The sequence below is a fragment of the Monodon monoceros genome, unplaced genomic scaffold (genome assembly GCF_005190385.1).
Source record: "Monodon monoceros isolate NGI ecotype Baffin Bay Population unplaced genomic scaffold, NGI_Narwhal_1 Super_Scaffold_6, whole genome shotgun sequence".
Classification (NCBI taxonomy): domain Eukaryota; kingdom Metazoa; phylum Chordata; class Mammalia; order Artiodactyla; family Monodontidae; genus Monodon; species Monodon monoceros.
In genome coordinates this window covers 75,306,646-75,324,309 of record NW_021703783.1, presented here as the reverse complement: position 1 = coordinate 75,324,309, position 17,664 = coordinate 75,306,646, and the positions used below count along the sequence as shown (strand labels likewise).

At 41.2% G+C, this 17,664-nt stretch overlaps 1 protein-coding gene across 2 annotated transcripts in view; it reads left to right on the top strand.

The window, feature by feature from the left end:
* Positions 1-17,664, top strand: part of FGD6 (FYVE, RhoGEF and PH domain containing 6) — a 105,989-nt gene that overhangs the window by 53,935 nt on the left and 34,390 nt on the right. For both annotated transcript variants that reach the window (XM_029206108.1, XM_029206107.1), the window contains exons 6-8: positions 6,462-6,613; positions 7,816-7,972; positions 9,858-9,945. In XM_029206108.1, coding sequence (XP_029061941.1) covers positions 6,462-6,613; positions 7,816-7,972; positions 9,858-9,945 — 397 coding nt within the window. The remainder of the gene's footprint in view (positions 1-6,461; positions 6,614-7,815; positions 7,973-9,857; positions 9,946-17,664) is intronic.

Here is a 17,664-nt window from a genome sequence, read left to right as displayed (position 1 = left end):
GTGCACTGCAACAAAGAGTAGCCCCCATTCACCACAACTAGAGAAAGCCTGCGCGCAGCAACGAAGACCCAACACAGCCAAAAATAAATAAATAAATAAATAAATAAATAAATAAATAAAATAATAAAAGACTTTTTCATAGAAGCCTCCAGTTTTTACCATTTTAAAATGACTTCATCTTGTTCTACTGAATATACCTTGTCTTTTCAGTTTTGAGAACCATTTAAGTATCGTTTGTTCTTTAGTTATAAAGAATCCGCCTTTAGTGTCTATTGACATGGCTACCAGACTTTCACTTCTGAGCAGCTTCCTTCGCATGAGGACTATCCTTCACTGAATGAAGTTCATTGGTTTTTTTGGTTTGTTTGTTTTAATTTTTGACCTCATCTTGCGGCATGCGTGAACTTAGTTCCCCAATCAGGGATCAAACCCGTGCCCCCTGTACTGGGAGCATGGAGTCTTAACCACTGGACCGCTAGAGAAGTCCCTGAAGTTCATTGTTAAGAGTGCCTTTGTCTTGCTGCTGAGGTGTTTGTTTCCCTCACCTTGGTTTGGTATAATGTTTCCTTCTGTTTATAGACCTCTGTTTGAGGGCTCTCTTTCCAAGCTTCCAGGGACTTGTGGATCTTAAATGGTGGTCATGTATCATTTAAGATAACCAAATCTCCTTTAATTAAATAAATGGCCTTATTGAGTGCTCTCTGTGTACCTCGCAGCATATGTTACACAAATTATCTATTTTAATCCTCATAACCACCCTATCAGATAGATGTCATTTCCGTTTTTTTAAATGAAGAAAGTAAGCTAACTGTCAAAAGTAACCCACTAAATGGCAAAACCCATTAAATGGCAAAGCCAGACTTTGAACCCTGGTCTGTTTGAGCCCTTGCACTAAGTAAATGTTCAGAAATTGATTAAAAATTGTTACTTGAAATCTCTGCCATGCTGTGTAGGGTACAGTGTATCTTTGAGTATATTGGCTTGCATTCAGAATTCTTGCAGTTGGGCCAGGAAACTGGAGAAGTTCTAGTTTTTCATCTTCTAAAGATGATCATTTAGAATATATTATGATGATTATTTCTTAATGTTATTAAGCAGGGGTTGGAGATTTGAGACAAATGATAGGTTTCATCCATGTTTTATACAGTTTTGCATTGATGATTGTACATGATATCACTAGGTCTGAACATAGAGGGAGGAGTAACTTCATTGGTCAAATATTTTCATTTTAAAACAAAATCAAATTGTTAACGTGGAGCCTTCCCCCTACCCCCTTTAACTTCATAGTATCACACTGCTTTCTGTATATTTTTCAAAGCTCTTTGACCTTAGCAGCTGCTTTGCTTTTGCTTAATATGAAGTGATTCTTAATGCCCTTCATGTAGGCAGGGAGCCCTGCAGAGCTCCCTGTCTGCTCATATGCCCATTTAGTCTTCGTAATTCACTGTGTCATCATAGTGGTTAAGTAATGCCCTAAGGTCAGGAAGCCCAGTTAGGACAGCTGGTTATTAACTCACTTACTTCTCTTTGGTCCTAGAGATATAAAGCCTGACATGACAAACAAGGCCATCTGTTTTGTGCTTCGTTGCTTTAGATGTTCAGACTTGATTTCATTTGCATTGATTTTTGCTTGCTCTTGCCCAAGTGATCAGAGCTAGTAAGGCTAGTATGTTAATACCTCAAAGGAGCTGAGTTATTTTTAAGTTGATCTGGTTCTTATTTGTAGGTTTTCTTGGAATTATTAAGAATACTATTATGGTATGCTTTTTAATCCAGAAGCCCATTTGTTTCTAAAAAGGCCAAGTTGTTGGTGATCAGAAACTAGAGTGTAGATGGTTCAGTTTTGCATACAGAATCTTTGGTAGGTTTTATGTTAGAACAATAGATTGAAGTATATGTAGTTGATATCAAAAAACTCACCCGTTGGGCTTCCCTGGTGGCGCAGTGGTTGACAGTCCGCCTGCCGATGCAGGGGACGCGGGTTCGTGCCCTGGTCCGGGAAGATCCCACATGCAGCGGAGCGGCTGGGCCCGTGAGCCATGGCCGCTGAGCCTGCGCGTCTGGAGCCTGTGCTCTGCAACGGGAGAGGCCACAACAGGGAGAGGCCCTCGTACAGCAAAAAAGCAAACAAACAAACAAAAAACTCACCCGCTTACCTAACATTTTTACACTCTAGCTTCCTCACCTCTTTTATTTTAATTAGCCACCTTTTCCAGTGTGAAAAATTATACTTTGGATCTAATTGAAAGTGCCAGTCCTGTGGTCTTGCATCCTCACTGATTTAGTCAAGGGGGTGTTGGTAAATTTAGATTCTTCTGCCTCAAAATAGTTTTGCCTCTGGCTCTTAAGTGTCATCACACTTTCCCAAATTATCCTGGCTGTTAGCATTTAGAAAAATAACCAGACATATGTTGTAATCATCCTTTCTATTTAAAAAAAAAAAAGTTTCCTCCTTCCAGTGGCACGAGTTTGGAAATGGTTGAGGTTCATGAAGAGCTGAGAAGTTAGAGACTGTGTAGTTCCTGTGTGAATTAGTTGCATCTGGCACTGGGGCCATTGCACATGGCTTTCAGGGGATGGTAGCCCACGAGGTGAGGGAATGAATTGGGGCCAGGGCTGCGCTGTGCGGTTAAGAAGGCCATCAGTTATGAGTAAGGCCCTTGGTCTGAGTTGCACTGGCCTGGACGAAGGGGTGCTCTTTTCTGTTTTCAAAAATCCACGATGAAGACTAACAATGGCCCTCGTAGTAGTAGTTTAAAATATGTAACTCTCTGGGTCTTAGGAATAATATTTAATAGCTGGGTATAAACTCTCTAAATTCCTATTGTCTTTGTTAAACGTTCTTCTTTTGCACTTATATTTCTCTTCTATTCTGACATGCTACTCATAATTTTAAAAAAGGCATCATAACCCATTCATTCCTCTAGAGCTGTCAACACCACCCAGTAGTACTGGAAAAAAAACTAAAGTTTTGCCTGGTATGTGACAGTGTCCTCCAGTTAGAGGTGGCCACCTCACTGGTCAGTGCAGTGTGGATTTGGCTAGTGTCTGTTGCATGTGTCTTAAATAAACCAGTTTCCTTTTTGGCAATGGTGGCAGACATGGAATACAGAGTCTAGCAAAAGCTGTGTCAAACAGGGTCCTTAAGCTACTTAGCAGCTAATGTCTGCTGTCGCTGTCCTGGCTGAGGAAATGCCTTCCAACTGGAAAATAAAAGTCATCCTGCTGCCAAGGGACAAACATATTCATCATTTATCCTACCAGAAGAAAGGGCAGTGCTTCTTGTTTTGCTGAACAAGGAAACTCTTGCGTCTAAATTATATTAATCATTAAACTGGTAAAATAAAAAAAAAATGCTATGGAAGATGTTTAACTGTTGTGCTTTGAATACATTTACAATTGAGGATGTTATTCGTGGTATGTAAATATATTCTGTGTAGTTCTGCCTGATGGCAAGTCTAATGACTTTCGAATGTGTTAAGCTGGCTCTATTTTCTCTCAGTAAATGTGAATGCTGATAGAAACAAGCTGTTGGGAGATGGAATTTGGCCCAGATCCATTTGGTTTCTGGAGCTGTTTTGTGTGGTTTTCTGGATTGTAGTTTATACAAGTAACGAATTCTTATTTTATATTAATTAGTTGTCAAAGTAGTTCTTTAGTTACTGGTCTAACTAGTTGGTTCCTTTGGGTTAATATGACGGTTTTGGGCTGATAAAGTTAGTCCCAGGTACTGAGGCCTAAGTGAAGGGTTTATTAGCACTTGTTGAACATAGGATTTGACTTGTCTAAAATATACCTTAGAAGAGGAATTGTTTTTTAATTTTTTTTTGGCCACCCCTCACGGCATGCGGGATCGCGGCATGTGGTATCTTAGTTCCCTGACCAGGGATAGAACCCATGCCCCTACAGTGGAAGCCCAGAGGTGGAGTCCTTACCACTGGACCACCAGGGAATTCCCAGAAGAGGAATCTTTTTGTGTACTTTTATTTATTTTTTTACATATACATATATTCATTCTTTTTTAGATTCTTTTCTCGTATAGGTTATCACAGAATATTGAGTAGAGTTCCCTGTGCTATACAGCAGGTCCTTGTTGGTTATCTGTCTTATATATAGTAGTGTTTGTGTTCATCACAAGCTCCTGATTTATCCCTCCCCCTCACATTTCCCCTTTGATCACCATAAGTTTGTTTTCAATATCTGTAAGTCTTTTTGTTTTGTAAATAAGTTCATTTGTATTGTTTTTTTTAATTAGACTCCACATATGAGTGATATCATATGATATTTGTCTTTCTCTGTCTGACTTAGTATGATACTCTCTAGGTCCATCCATGTTGCTGTAAATGACATTATTTCATTCTTTTTTTTAATGGCTAATACCCCATTGTATTTGTACACACACACACACACACACACATAAACATCTTCTTTATCCGTTCATCTGTTGATGGATATTTAGTTTGCTTCCATGTCTTTTGTGTGTGTGTGTGTGTGTGTGTGTCTGCACCACAAGGCCTGTGGGAATCTTAGTTCCCTGGCCAGGGATTGAATCTGTGCCCCCTGCAATGGAAGTGTGGCATCTTAACCACTGGACCACCAGGGAAGTCCCCTCCATGTCCTGGCTATTGTAAATAGTGCTATAATGAACATTGGGGTGCATGTATCCTTTTGAAGTATGGTTTTCTTCTCATATATGCCCAGGAGTGGGATTGCTGGATCATATGGTAGTTCTATTTTTAGTTTTTTTAAGGAACCTCCATACTGTTCCCCATAGTGGCTGTACCAATTTACATTCCCACCAACAGTGTTAGGAGGGTTCTCTTTTCTCCACACCCTTTCTAGCATTTATTGTTTGTAGACTTTTTGATCATGGCCATTCTGACCAGTGTGAGGTGGTACCTCACTGTAGTTTTGATTTGCATTTCTCCGATAATTAGTGATGTTGAGCATCTTTTCATGTGCCTCTCTGCCATCTGTAGGTCTTCTTTGGAGAAACGTCTATTTAGATCTTCTGCCCATTTTTTGATTGGATTGTTTGCTTTTTTGACATAGAGCTGCATGAGCTGTTTATATATTTTGGAGATTAATCCTTTGTTGGTTGCTTTGTTTGCAAATATTTTCTCCCATTCTGTGGGTTTTTTTGTTTTGTTTATAGTTTCCTTTGCTGTGCAGAAGCTTTCACGTTTAATTAGATCCCATTTGTTTATTTTTGTTTTTATTTTCATTACTCTAGGAGCTTTTTGTGTACTTTTAAATTAGGTATGAGGTTGTTGCCCTTCACAAGAAGCATAAGAAATACTAATGGTTACTGTATGTTTGTAAGGGGTAGGTGCTGAAAGGATCAGGGAAGAAATCAGGGTCTTTTTTTGTTTATTTGATTTGTCCAGTGAATTCCTGAAGGGAAAGCAGTTAGAAAGGAGAAAGAAGATAAAGCCTAGTAGAGAGTCTGCTTTACCCCAACCTTTGCTTTGCGGTTTTAATTAAACCTCCTGTTTCTAAGAAGGAATAACCTTTGTTATTGAATCCTCAGGACTGTAGAACAGAGTCCACCATTGTTTTACTTATCCCCTGGGGGTAGGCTTCAAGATATAGTGAAATCTAGAGAAGTACTGTCTCCAACCCCACCCTTTCCAAATCCTCTGGAGTGATAGGGTGGGGTGGGGTGGGCCTGTCTTAAAACATGGTATAAATAGTCTTACAGGGAAAAGTGCTATGTGATGAGAAAAGTTTTTATTTATGAAAAGTATAGATTCTGGTGAATTTATGGGGAGGTTGGATAGAGGGAGGAAAGAGTTTAAGGTCCAGAGTTAAAATGTTCTGTTGATTCTGTGTGTCAAATACATTGTAAGAAGCTTTGTGTGCAGTATCTAATTAAAGTCTCATAACCCATGTAACAGATGAGGAAAATGGAGCTAGCTCAAACAAACACAGTATTCTAGGAGTAAGGGCTTGGATCCAGTATTCTCTGATTATCAAGAATGCACCACCCTCCACATGCCTCACTTAGAATGCTCCAGCATTTGGGAAATAATTACTGAAAGTGGACAAAGGGACACTTCCAAAATAAAATTAAGATCTGGAGACTTTTAAAATAAATGGATTTTGTTCATATAGCAGTACTGGAATAATTTTAAGGACTACTTAGAGTTGCAATACAATTTCCAGATACCCCCTTAGTATAAGTACTAAGTTTGGAGATCAAACTAAAAGATTTAAGAGAAATATCACACAGTCTGTTTTAAAACCAAATATCCACCCCAGCCATTTTGTGTGTGTGTGTGTGTGTGTGTCCTATCCAAGTAAGTGGGATAGGAGGAAGTGGGTACTTTTCAATTTGAGTTCTTCGTGGGAAATACAATTTGCAGTTTATATTGTTTTAGGGAAGAGAGTGACTGGGGAAAAAGCTTTTTATTAAGTTACATATGTATGTATATTGTTTTTCCTCCTCTGAACTGTAACAGGATTTCCGGGATGCGGTAGCCCATGCTTCCAGGCAACTTGGGAAACCAGTGATTGAGGACCGGATCCTAAATCAGATCCTATACTACTTGCCTCAGCTGTATGAGCTCAATCGGGATCTCCTGAAGGAACTGGAGGAAAGAATGTTGAACTGGTAAAAATGGACTGACCAGCTTTCCCAGTTTCCAAGTTTAGATGAGGCCATAAGGGCCCTGCATATGACAGAGAGGCATTGTTCCTGACATTGTGTTTTTTCAATATATTGAGTTTTCTTGGCAGTTACCTGTGGATTGATCACTTCGGATGGCCAGAATTCTCTGTTGCACCTAGCTTGGTACTCTGAATTTTTAACTTCTTTGGTAATGTTGCCTCAAAAGCAGGAAGGGCCCATAGTCAGCCAATTTAACTTTCTGTAGATGACCTTTATAATCAGGATTTTTGAAATTGGGAGACTTTAGTTGATGTATTCACATTGGAAACATTTTTAAATGTCTCATCTATCTTTTTGGAGCTTGAAGCCAGGAAACGGCATTTTGGAAAGGAGGGCATTCACCGAGATAATAGGAAGATTTGTTATTTGGTTTAGAAAATTTACACATATATGACATCATTGCAGATGTTGTAGATTTTAGAACAGGAAAAGAATACCAAAGGTTAACTGCTTTTACTGGTCTTTAGACAGTAACAGAAACTTTGGTGACATCTTTGGAAATGTGTACAGTTTGGTCTAGGGGGATTGAATTTATTGTTAAAGTCCGTGGGGAACCCAGAATAACAACATAGTGTATCACCTACTTTCATGATAAAAATGATGAAAATTTCCCTCTAAGCTTTCTTTATACATAATCCAGGAAAATACCTCTGCCTGTTTTGCAGATATCTTGCTTCTGCATGTTGGGAAAATATGCTAAATAGTGATTAATAATTAGCTGCAGCCTAAGTATAAAATTACACAGAGTTTAAGGGCTGAGGAATGATTAAAAGCTATTTTTTAAAAGCATGATAAAATAAAACATAATTAAAAAGTGTTTTCCTGTCCATACTTTATCATTACTCTTATAAAAAGTTATCTTAAAAGTTCATCTGAATTTTCTGCACAGTCTCTGGCTATACAGAAGCATGAGATGGTGAAAGCAGGGAGACCAGTCAGAGGACTGGCAGAATCCAGGCAAGATGTAATTAATGGTAGCAATAATGGAAATGGGAAAGAGTGGGCATTTGGGGATATTTCTTACAAGAAGAGGAAAGAAAAGGTAAGTTAATGGCTTGGAAATGGGGCTCTGCTCATCATTGGATATGTTTTGGATACCATAATGACTCTTTTTCTGTTTTTGTCTATCTCTTCTCTATCCTTAGGACGGAACAACAAAGAATTGCTGATATCTTTGTAAAGAAGGGACCATATCTAAAAATGTATTCCACATATATCAAAGAATTTGATAAGAATATAGCTCTGTTGGATGAGCAGTACAAGAAAAACCCAGGTTTTGCTGCTGTTGTTAGAGAATTTGAGGTATTTTTGCTACCGTCCTCTGTTTTGCTACCATTTCTCTGTTTTGAAACTAAAAATATTAGTGAATTCCAGTTACAGCAAACTAGAAAAGTTTTAGTAGTATTAAGATATGGCTGATTTCTAATTTGTACGGTAATTAAACTTTAAAATCATTTGTCGTCTTTTCTTCCCTCTTTTCCTTTCTTCTGAAGTCTTCATGCTATTGATATTAAGAATGGAGGTGTGGTACATACAGCTATGGCAACTGATAATTGACCCAGGTTTTCATCAGTGTCCAGTGAGTTGTTCTGTTGCCTTGGCAGCAAAAGAAAACGTGACGGAGAAAGTTAGCTGTCTAATATCTAATGATGCTTGCATGATCGATGCTTTTTTTTTTTTTTTTTTTTTTTTTTTTTTTTTTGTGGGCCTCTCACTGTTGCGGCTTCTCCCGTTGCGGAGCACAGGCTCCAGACGCGCAGGCTCAGCGGCCATGGCTCATGGGCCCAGCCGCTCCGCGGCACGTGGGGTCTTCCCGGACCGGGGCACGAACCCGTGTCCCCTGCATCGGCAGGCGGACTCTCAACCACTGCGCCACCAGAGAAGCCCTTTTTTTTTTTTAAAGCTTATGTCTCATTACTTCTCATTTCTTTTTTCTTTTTTTAAAATAAATGTATTTATTTATTTTTATTTTTGGCTGTATTTGGTCCTCTTTGCTATGCGCGAGCTTTCTCTAGTTGTGGCGAGTGGGGGCTACTCGTAGTTACGGTGTGCGGGCTTCTCTTGTTACTGGGTATGGGCTCTAGGTGGGTGGGCTTCAGTAGTTGTGGCACACGGCCTCAGTAGTTGTGTCACACGGGCTTAGCTGTTCTGCGGCATGTGGGATCTTCCTGGACCAGGGCTCGAACCCGTGTCCCCCGCATTGGTAGGCGGATTCTTAACCACTGTGCCACCAGGGGAGTCCCTCGATGCTTTCTTCACATGCATTGTCATTATACTTTCATAATTATTCTACATACCACACCCTGGATGTACATATTTAGAAAAAGATAGAACCATCATATTTGAAAAAACTCTTTCCTTTCCACTTGAGCTGTGTAAGAACACCAGGACATCTTAGAAGGCAGGGACATTTTCACTTGGCCATTTTGATGTCACCCCACAGTAAATACCTTTATTGGAGATAGGAGGAGAGGCTCAGGAATGGGCACCAGTATCTGTTGTACATACTAAGAAAAAAACTTTCGGCAGAATCAAATGGCCTTGTGGTCAAGTCGAAAGTGTTCCAGAATCAAATGTTCCCATATACAGTGTGATTTGGGAGCTGTGTTTTGTAGCCATTCATCTGAGAAAGTTTACATTCTTCAGGCTTATAAGACGAGGTTTGCTTAGCAAGGCTGCTTTTCACGTTGTCCTTAGTTTCTGCATTCTCCCCAGCACCAACTGTTGTTATTATGAGTATATTGACGATAGGCTCTGATGGTTATTTGAATCCAGTTCCCAGTAGTTTTATTTCTGCCACCTTATTTTGGGGGCCAGGCATTTCCTTCTTGGTTGTTGGGTTGGTGTGTGTTCATGAATACATTGGTAGATGCTTTTCTAAGTGGTAGCTGCTGCCTCTGATTGGCCTACAACTCAGACTGCAGCCTCCACCCTCCAGCTTGTGCGAGAGGGCTGTGAATTTCCCAATGAGTCAGTGATTTCAAAGATGTATCTACAAGAGGGTGTAGACTCCATGGTGAGTGGTTCTGGTTTCCCACTCAGCATAGGAGCTGTGCCTTGAAGGGAGCTTCTCCAGGAATCCCAGAGTTGCTGGCTATTTAAAGTTCGGCTTCCCGAGCACTTGGATCTGGGTCCCTTGCTTCTTAGGAAAATGCGTGTGTTTACTTTGGATGCCTTTTCCTTTCAGATGAGCCCACGCTGTGCTAATCTGGCCCTCAAGCACTACCTGCTCAAGCCGGTTCAGAGGATCCCCCAGTACAGACTGCTGCTAACAGGTGGGCTCCTCTGGCAGATTACCAACCAAGCAACTCCTGTCATTCTTAGGAAACCCTGCCTTTCCTAAGAACACCTCTCTTTTTCTATCCGGTAGCCTATTTTCCTAACACATGAATTTGTACATTGCTGGCAGCCTCACGTAGACATTGCCGGCACTGAACTTCTTTAGTTCTTTGGTCATCCATGTGCATTCTCTGCTCTAGGCATTCATATGTGTTAATTCCTTTTGCTCAGAACTTCTTTTACGGTCTCAGCCCCACAATGCTGTGTCGTTTTACCTGGTTAATATTATTAATTCCAAGAAGGTACTTTCCCAGCCACTCAAGAATGAGGTTTAGAGGGTCACTCCCACATATTTGTATATCAACTACCATGGCCCTCTAGTTCCTTACTTCAAAGGGTTGTGATAAGGATTGATTGATGAGCTGTGTGCTTAGAATAGTGCCTTGGTCATAGTAAGTTCTAAATAAGTATTAGCTGCTATTATTAGTAGTATCCATATCCTTATCATCATGATTGTCATTATGTCTGGTCATTGTCTGTATCTTCTACTGGAGCTTCAGGATTACAGGACTGTGTGTCTAGTTTACCACTGTAATAGTTAAAAAAAGAAAAAGAAAGCTATGATTTGAGTGAAGGCACACACTGTGCTCAGGACTTTATATTCATTGGGTCTTTAAGTCTTCACCATAGCTATGCATATATCACAATATTATGTACATAGATGAAATAACAGGCTTATAGTGATTGAGTGGTCTGGCATCATGAAAAGCGAGTATAGTCTCAGTACCAAGCATAGTATCCAACACATACTACTACTAGGTCCTCTGTGGTATTTGCCGAGATGGATTGGATATGCAGTGACTTAATATACATATATAATGTGCATTAAGAACTATGTCAAGGACTTCCCTGGTGGTCCAGTGGTTAAGACTCTGCACTTCCAACGCAGGGGGCACAGGTTTGATCCCTGGTTGGGGGACTAAGATCCTGCAGGCTGCACGGCATGGCCTAAATAAATAAATGGATAGCTAGATAGATGGTGCACGGCATGGCCAAAATAAATAAATAAATAGATAGATAAGTATCTAGATAAATAAATAAAGAATTGAAGAATTGTGTCCAAATGCACAAGAATATTCAAATGCCACTACCACTCTAAATTCAATCAGTTGTAATTTTATGTAAATAGATTTTGAGGTACTTGGTTCCTATTAGTGTTCTTAAGCAATGGCACCCCTGCTTTAATCCTTAATCACTTTCTTGTAAGCCAAGAGCTATACTGAATGAGGTAGGTGAATTCTGGAAGCCTTCATACCTTCCAGGCTTGCCTAGTGAACGGCTGATGAGGAAGGCCTGCCTTTCAGCCCCAGGACTGGCTACCCTAGGTATTTCTACTTAATTTGAATTTCTAACTGTGAATCAGGCACTAGATTTCTCTCTGGAATGGCATAGGCAAACCACATAATCTGAGGATATCCTGTCCATCTGTACTTTCTTTCCTCTGCATTTGGCAGAGATTTAGACTACACAGGGCAAAAGGAAGTGCCCATGCATGTGTTGTGTTTTTGCTAGATAAATTCAATGCTGTATCATAAATGAGCTATTGAATGGCTTAGGCTATTTCTACAGCTATCGAATTAAGTACTGTTTTTAGTGGCAAAAGACTATGGTTTCAAATGAGAGAAGGATGGAGCAAGGTTCTGAAATTTTCATGTAAAAATATTTTTTTTCCCACACTGTGACTGATCTAAGTAAAAGAGTTACACATGTTTAATGTAGGTTTCATACTGAGTTTGATTTTAATTGATTAATGGTGCAATAGCAATGGCAAGTTTTAAAAATTCTCTTTAAGAGAACAGAGTTCATTTGTTTTATAACCAACATGATGTGAGCTTGGGGTTAGTTTTGAGCTTTGTCTTCTTTAATCTTAAAGCCCTCCCCACCCTTAACTTGGAAAATCTCCATTATTTAAATGATGTACCATACTTTATATATAGCAGACCCTTAGTGGATTTATTTGTTCAAGGTTACAAAGTCAGGACTAAAGTTAAAGAAAGAACATAGACTTTGTAAAGCAATAACTGACGATTCGTTCTATGCCTTTTCTTCCATTGATTCAAATTCTTCCCTTCCTCCACCTGACCTGAAGTCCACCATTACCTCCAAAGCCATCTCTGATTACTCCAGTTCTCCTTAACCCTTTGTATTGGTGCAGTGTGACTTAGTAAATATTTATTTGATGCCTTGTGAATTTGCTAATATTTATATGACTTGAATGTTGATTCCTTAATTTTTTTTTGCGGTACGCGGGCCTCTCACTGTCGTGGCCTCTCCCGTTGCGGAGCACAGGCCCCGGACGCGCAGGCTCAGCGGCCATGGCTCACGGGCCCAGCCGCTCCGCGACATGTGGGATCTTCCCGGACTGGGGCACGAACCTGTGTCCCCTGCATTGGCAGGCGGACTCTCAACCACTGCGCCACCAGGGAAGCCCTGATTCCTTAATTTGATTATAAACTCCTTGAGGTCAAGGAGTGAGTCTTTTAATTAATAATTAATAATTTAGTGCACCCCAGTATATCTGGGTCCCTTTGGGATAACTTGGAAGCTGTTTAGGAAATAATTCTGGTTGCTTTTAAGCTACATTTAAAACATCCCTTTAACCAGAATATCTGTAGCTTAATTAAAGGACAACATTGAGAGAGAGAATTTCAGAGAGTCTCTCCTCCAGAGAGGTGAAGTGTCTTGCCCCAGCAACACAAATAGTGTCTATTAGTTGAAGCACCTGTGGTCATATAATCCTAAGGACATATGGGGGTTGGTACCAAAAGCTTGTTTTATATGTTTTTTGGTTTTTTTTGTGTGTGTGTGGTATGCGGGCCTCTCACTGCTGTGCCCTCTCCCATTGCGGAGCAGAGGCTCCAGACACACAGGCCCAGCGGCCACGGCTCACGGGCCCAGCCGCTCCGCGTGGCATGTGGGATCCTCCCGGACTGGGGCACGAACCCGTGTCCCCTGCATCGGCAGGCGGACTCTCAACCACTGCATCACCAGGGAAGCCCTTTTATATGTATTTTTATTTAAAACTCTTATTTTCCAATACTCCTTTTTGTTTTGTTCTGATTTCTCTATACTCTGCAAGATATTTCTACTTTTGTTATCAAAGTGCCCCTATCTACGCACTTAGATTTTTAGAAGTTGGATTTTAAGTCTTAGGTTTGCATCTGTTCAAACATGTGAATTAACTCTGGATCCTCATCTTTGGATAAACAAGCTCAGTGATTTAATCCTCCACACAACCTTGTGAGGGAAGTCTTGATACTTTTATTTCCATTTTAGAATTTGGAATAATTCCAGGGGCACAGAGTATACAGGAACAGAGAGAAAGAGTGAGATTATTTCAGGCAACTCCTGACAACTTCGATTTATTGAGTTTCAGGCAGAGAAAGGGATTCCTACCTGGCTTGGTATAAGTAGGTTTGTGCCCACCTTGGCTTCTTGGGAAGGGAAGATTGAGAAATGCAGGGATGAAGTACAGATAAGGTAAGATAGTTTCTTTTGGAGTCCTTTAGAGAAAGGTAAGTGGAAATCCCCAGATACAGCAGTCCTGCCCCTACTGTTCAAACAAGCATCCTATTGTCTGCAGTGTTTTCTTCAGGACCTAATATGAGTTTCTAGTGGGTATTTTACTTAGGCTATTTCTTCCTTCGTTGTAGTAAAAAATTTCCAACTGAATTCTTGGTAATATTTTTTTAAGCTCAGCTCAAAATGGGATCAAAGAAAATGTGTATGTTGCATAGTGAAATGCTTAAGATTAAAATTGTTTTTTTTTAAGTAGTAAAGAAAGTGATTTACTTAATTTAAGCAGGAAAAACTTGTAAATTTTACCTTAATTTGGCCACCTAAGAGCAGTGGATCTGGCCAGATCTTTCAATCTGTGTGGGGCCCACATCCTATGTGAAGTTAGGACAAAGGGGGATCTTGAGGCAGTAGTGAGGGAGCAATTTTTAAAAAGTGAACAGATGCTGCTAAAGGAGCAGAATTAATTTTTTACCACTGCTTATTTCCTTCCTCCTCATCAGTTCAGGGTAGAGTCTATCTTTTTTATCCTAACTCAGTGTCTGCATAGATTCTGGCACATAACAGGGACTCAGTAAACTGAAAGGCTTAGGGAAATAAACGTTGTTCCTTTTTATGAGGTTGAGAATCCCTGTGCAGTGATGCCTGTGAACATTTGATGGATGGATGGATTGAAAAATTGCTTTTAAGAGTAAAAACACTCTTCCAGTTACCCAGAAACAAAACTGTGGAAAGGACTAAAATGCTTCTCTTTCCTTGTCTTTCCTCCATCATAAGATCTGCTGACTAGTTTTCCTCTGCTTCTGCTTCCTGCCCTTTCCATTTCCCTTGTTATGCTCCAGGCCAGGCCTTTCTAAACTCACGCCAAGTTGTGGCAATATCTTCCTATTGGTCACGCTCCCTTTATCACGCCCGCTTCCAAGAAGACCATAGAAAAAACACACTCCTCCCATGTCTCCACTTTGCTCTCACACTACCACGCTCAACACTTCTGACTCCAGATATATAGGTTTTTTCCCACACCAAGCGACTCTCTTCAACACCAGCTACGTGTCCTATAATTCAATTCAATTCTGACACTGTCTGCCTGGAGATAGTGGGCTCAGTTCCACAAGCCTGACCCTTCCAAACTTCAGATGCCACTCGCAAGTCCCAGGCTGTAACCTATATTTCTGACCGACCGACTGTAAATCTCGGTTCCCATGGCTTTCTCCTTGGGTTTGAAAGTTTGCTAGAATGGCTCACAGAACTCAGGGGAGCACCTGTTTACGTTTACTAGTTTATTATAAAAGGGTATGCTAAAAGATAAAAATGAACTTCATATGGAAAAGATACATAGGGCAAGGTATGGGGGGTGGAACTCCCATGCCCTCTCTGGGCACACCAGCTCCCTAGAACCTCACCAAACCCTGTATTCTGGGGGTTTTATAGAGGATTCATCACGTAAGCATGACCCATCATTAACTCCACTTCTAGCACCTCTCCCCTTCCTGGAGGATGGAGAGTAGGGCTGAAAGTTTTAAGTTTTTAATCATGGCTTGGTCTTTGTGGTGACCAGTCCCCATCTAGGAGCCGACCAAGAGTCACCTCATTATAACAAAGGACACTACTGTCACTTAGGAAATTCCAAGGCGGCTTTGTGTCAGAACTAGGGTCAAAGACCAGATATTAGAACAAAAGATGCACCTACTGCCCTTTTTTTAAATGAATTTTTGATATGATATATTTTAATAAATTTATTTATTTATTTATTTTTGGCTGCATTGGGTCTTTGTTGCAGTGCATGGGCTTCTCATTGCGGTGGGTTCTCTTGTTGCGGAGCACAGGCTCTAGGCATGTGGGCTTCAGTAGTTGTGGCACGCAGGCTTCAGTAGTTGTGGCTCACGGGCTCTAGAGTGCAGGCTTAGTAGCTGTGGCACACAGGCTTAGTTGCTCCGCAGCATGTGGGATCTTCCCGGACCAGGGCTCGAACCCGTGTCCCCTGCATTGGCAGGCAGATTCTTAACCTCTGCGCCACCAGGGGAGTCCCACTCCTAGTGCTCTTACCTCTCAGAAAATTACAAAGATTTGGGGAGCTCTGTGCAAGGAACCGGGGCCAGAGACCCTACAGTTGGCCCTTGATTGCAACAGATTCGGAACCTATGGATAGGGAGGGCTGACTGTACTACACCACTTTATATAAGGGAATTGAGCATCCACAGGTCCTGGTATCTGAGAGGAGTGCTGGAACTAATCCCCCGCAGATACCAAGGGATAACTGTGTATATGTTTTCTATCATTTCACAGATATACTTTTTTTTTTTTTTTTTGCGGTACGCGGGCCTCTCACTGTTGTGGCCTCTCCCGTTGCGGAGCACAGGCTCCGGACGCGCAGGCTCAGCGGCCATGGCTTACGGGCCTAGCCACTCCGCGGCATGTGGGATCTTCCCGGACTGGGGCACAAACCCGCATCCCCTGCATCGGCAGGCGGACTCTCAACCACTGCGCCACCAGGGAAGGCCACAGATATGCTTTTATTCTGCTTATTAGGAAAGTTGAAAACCTGCTTATCCTACCATAATGATGGATACATGTCATTACACATTTATCCAAACCCACAGAATGTACAACACCAAGAATGAACTCTAATGTAAACTGTGGATTGTGGGTGATCATGATGTGTCAGTGTAGGTTCTTCCATTGTAACAAATGGACCACGCTGATGGGGTATGTTGATGACGGGGGAGGCTGTGCATTTGTGGGGGCAGGAGATGTATGGGAAGTCTTCATACCTTCCCCTTAATTTTGCTATAAATGTAAAACTGCTCTGAAAAGTTAAATCTTACTTTAGAAAAAAAAATGATTTATCCACAGTATAAAGACCACAATTATAAACCTGTTCTATATAACCAAAGAATTGCCCAAACCTTATTTTCCTTTGTTATAGCTGCATTCATTTTCTTACCCTCTCCTGAAACCTGACTTTCAAGGCCAGATTCTCACCTCCATTCATCAATCACCTACTCATTCAACCAGTATTGATACAGGCTGGCGCTGAGCTGGGTACCTGTATACACTGGCAGACAACACAGTGGTGGTCCCTGCCCTTATGGAGCTTACAGTCCTACTCTTTGGGGCCACACCCAACCCCTCAGGGTCCCTCCCAGCTCTTCCTCTTCTCAGTTCCTAAAATTTATATTGATCTGGTCACCTTTTTTTTTTTTTAAGTTTAACCCATTTCTTTTCCTCCAGGTCTTTTTTTTTTTTTTTTTTAAATATTTATTTACTTATTTTTTTTTGGCTGCATTGGGTCTTCGTTGCTGCACGCAGGCTTTCTCTAGTTGCGGTGAGTGGGGGCTGCTCTTCAGTGCAGTGCACTGGCGTCTCCTTGCGGTGGCTTCTCTTGTTGCAGAGCACGGGTTCTGGGCACGCGGACTTCAGTAGTTGTGGCACGCGGGCTCAGTAGTTGTGGCTCACGGGCTCTAGAGCTCAGGCTCAGTTGTCGTGGCGCACAGGCTTAGTTGCTCCACGACATGTGGGATCTTCCTGGAGCAGGGCTCGAACCCGAGTCTCCTGTATTATCAGGTGGATTTTCAACAACTGCACCACCAGGGAAGTCCCTGGTATTTTTTTAAATTAATTAATTTATTTATTTGGTTGCGCCAGGTCTTAGTTGCAGCACACAGGCTCCTTAGTTGCAGCTCGTGGGCTCCTTAGTTGTGGCAGGCGGGCTCCTTAGTTGCGGCATGCAAACTCTTAGTTGCAGCATGCATGTGGGATATAGTTCCCTGGCCAGGGATCAAACCCAGGCCCCCTGCATTGGGAACACGTAGTCTTATCCACTGTGCCAGCAGGGAAGTTCCTGGTCACTTGTTTGAGTGAGAATATTCTGACGATTTATTTTTGTAGGGGTCACTTTTTTTTTTTTTTTGAAGGGATCTTTTGTGCCTATAAAAAATATGTTACATATTATAAAAAAACAAAGTCCCTCTTCATCTTCTACCATCCAGGGATGACTATCATATATCCTTTTAGGGTTGGTGTTTTTTTGTTAGGTGGGGTTTTTTTGTTTTTTATTGTCTTTTTTGTGTGTTATATGTATTATAAGTTTTTCAGTGAAAAGCCTTTTATTTGTGGAAAGCTACTACATTGGTGTTGAA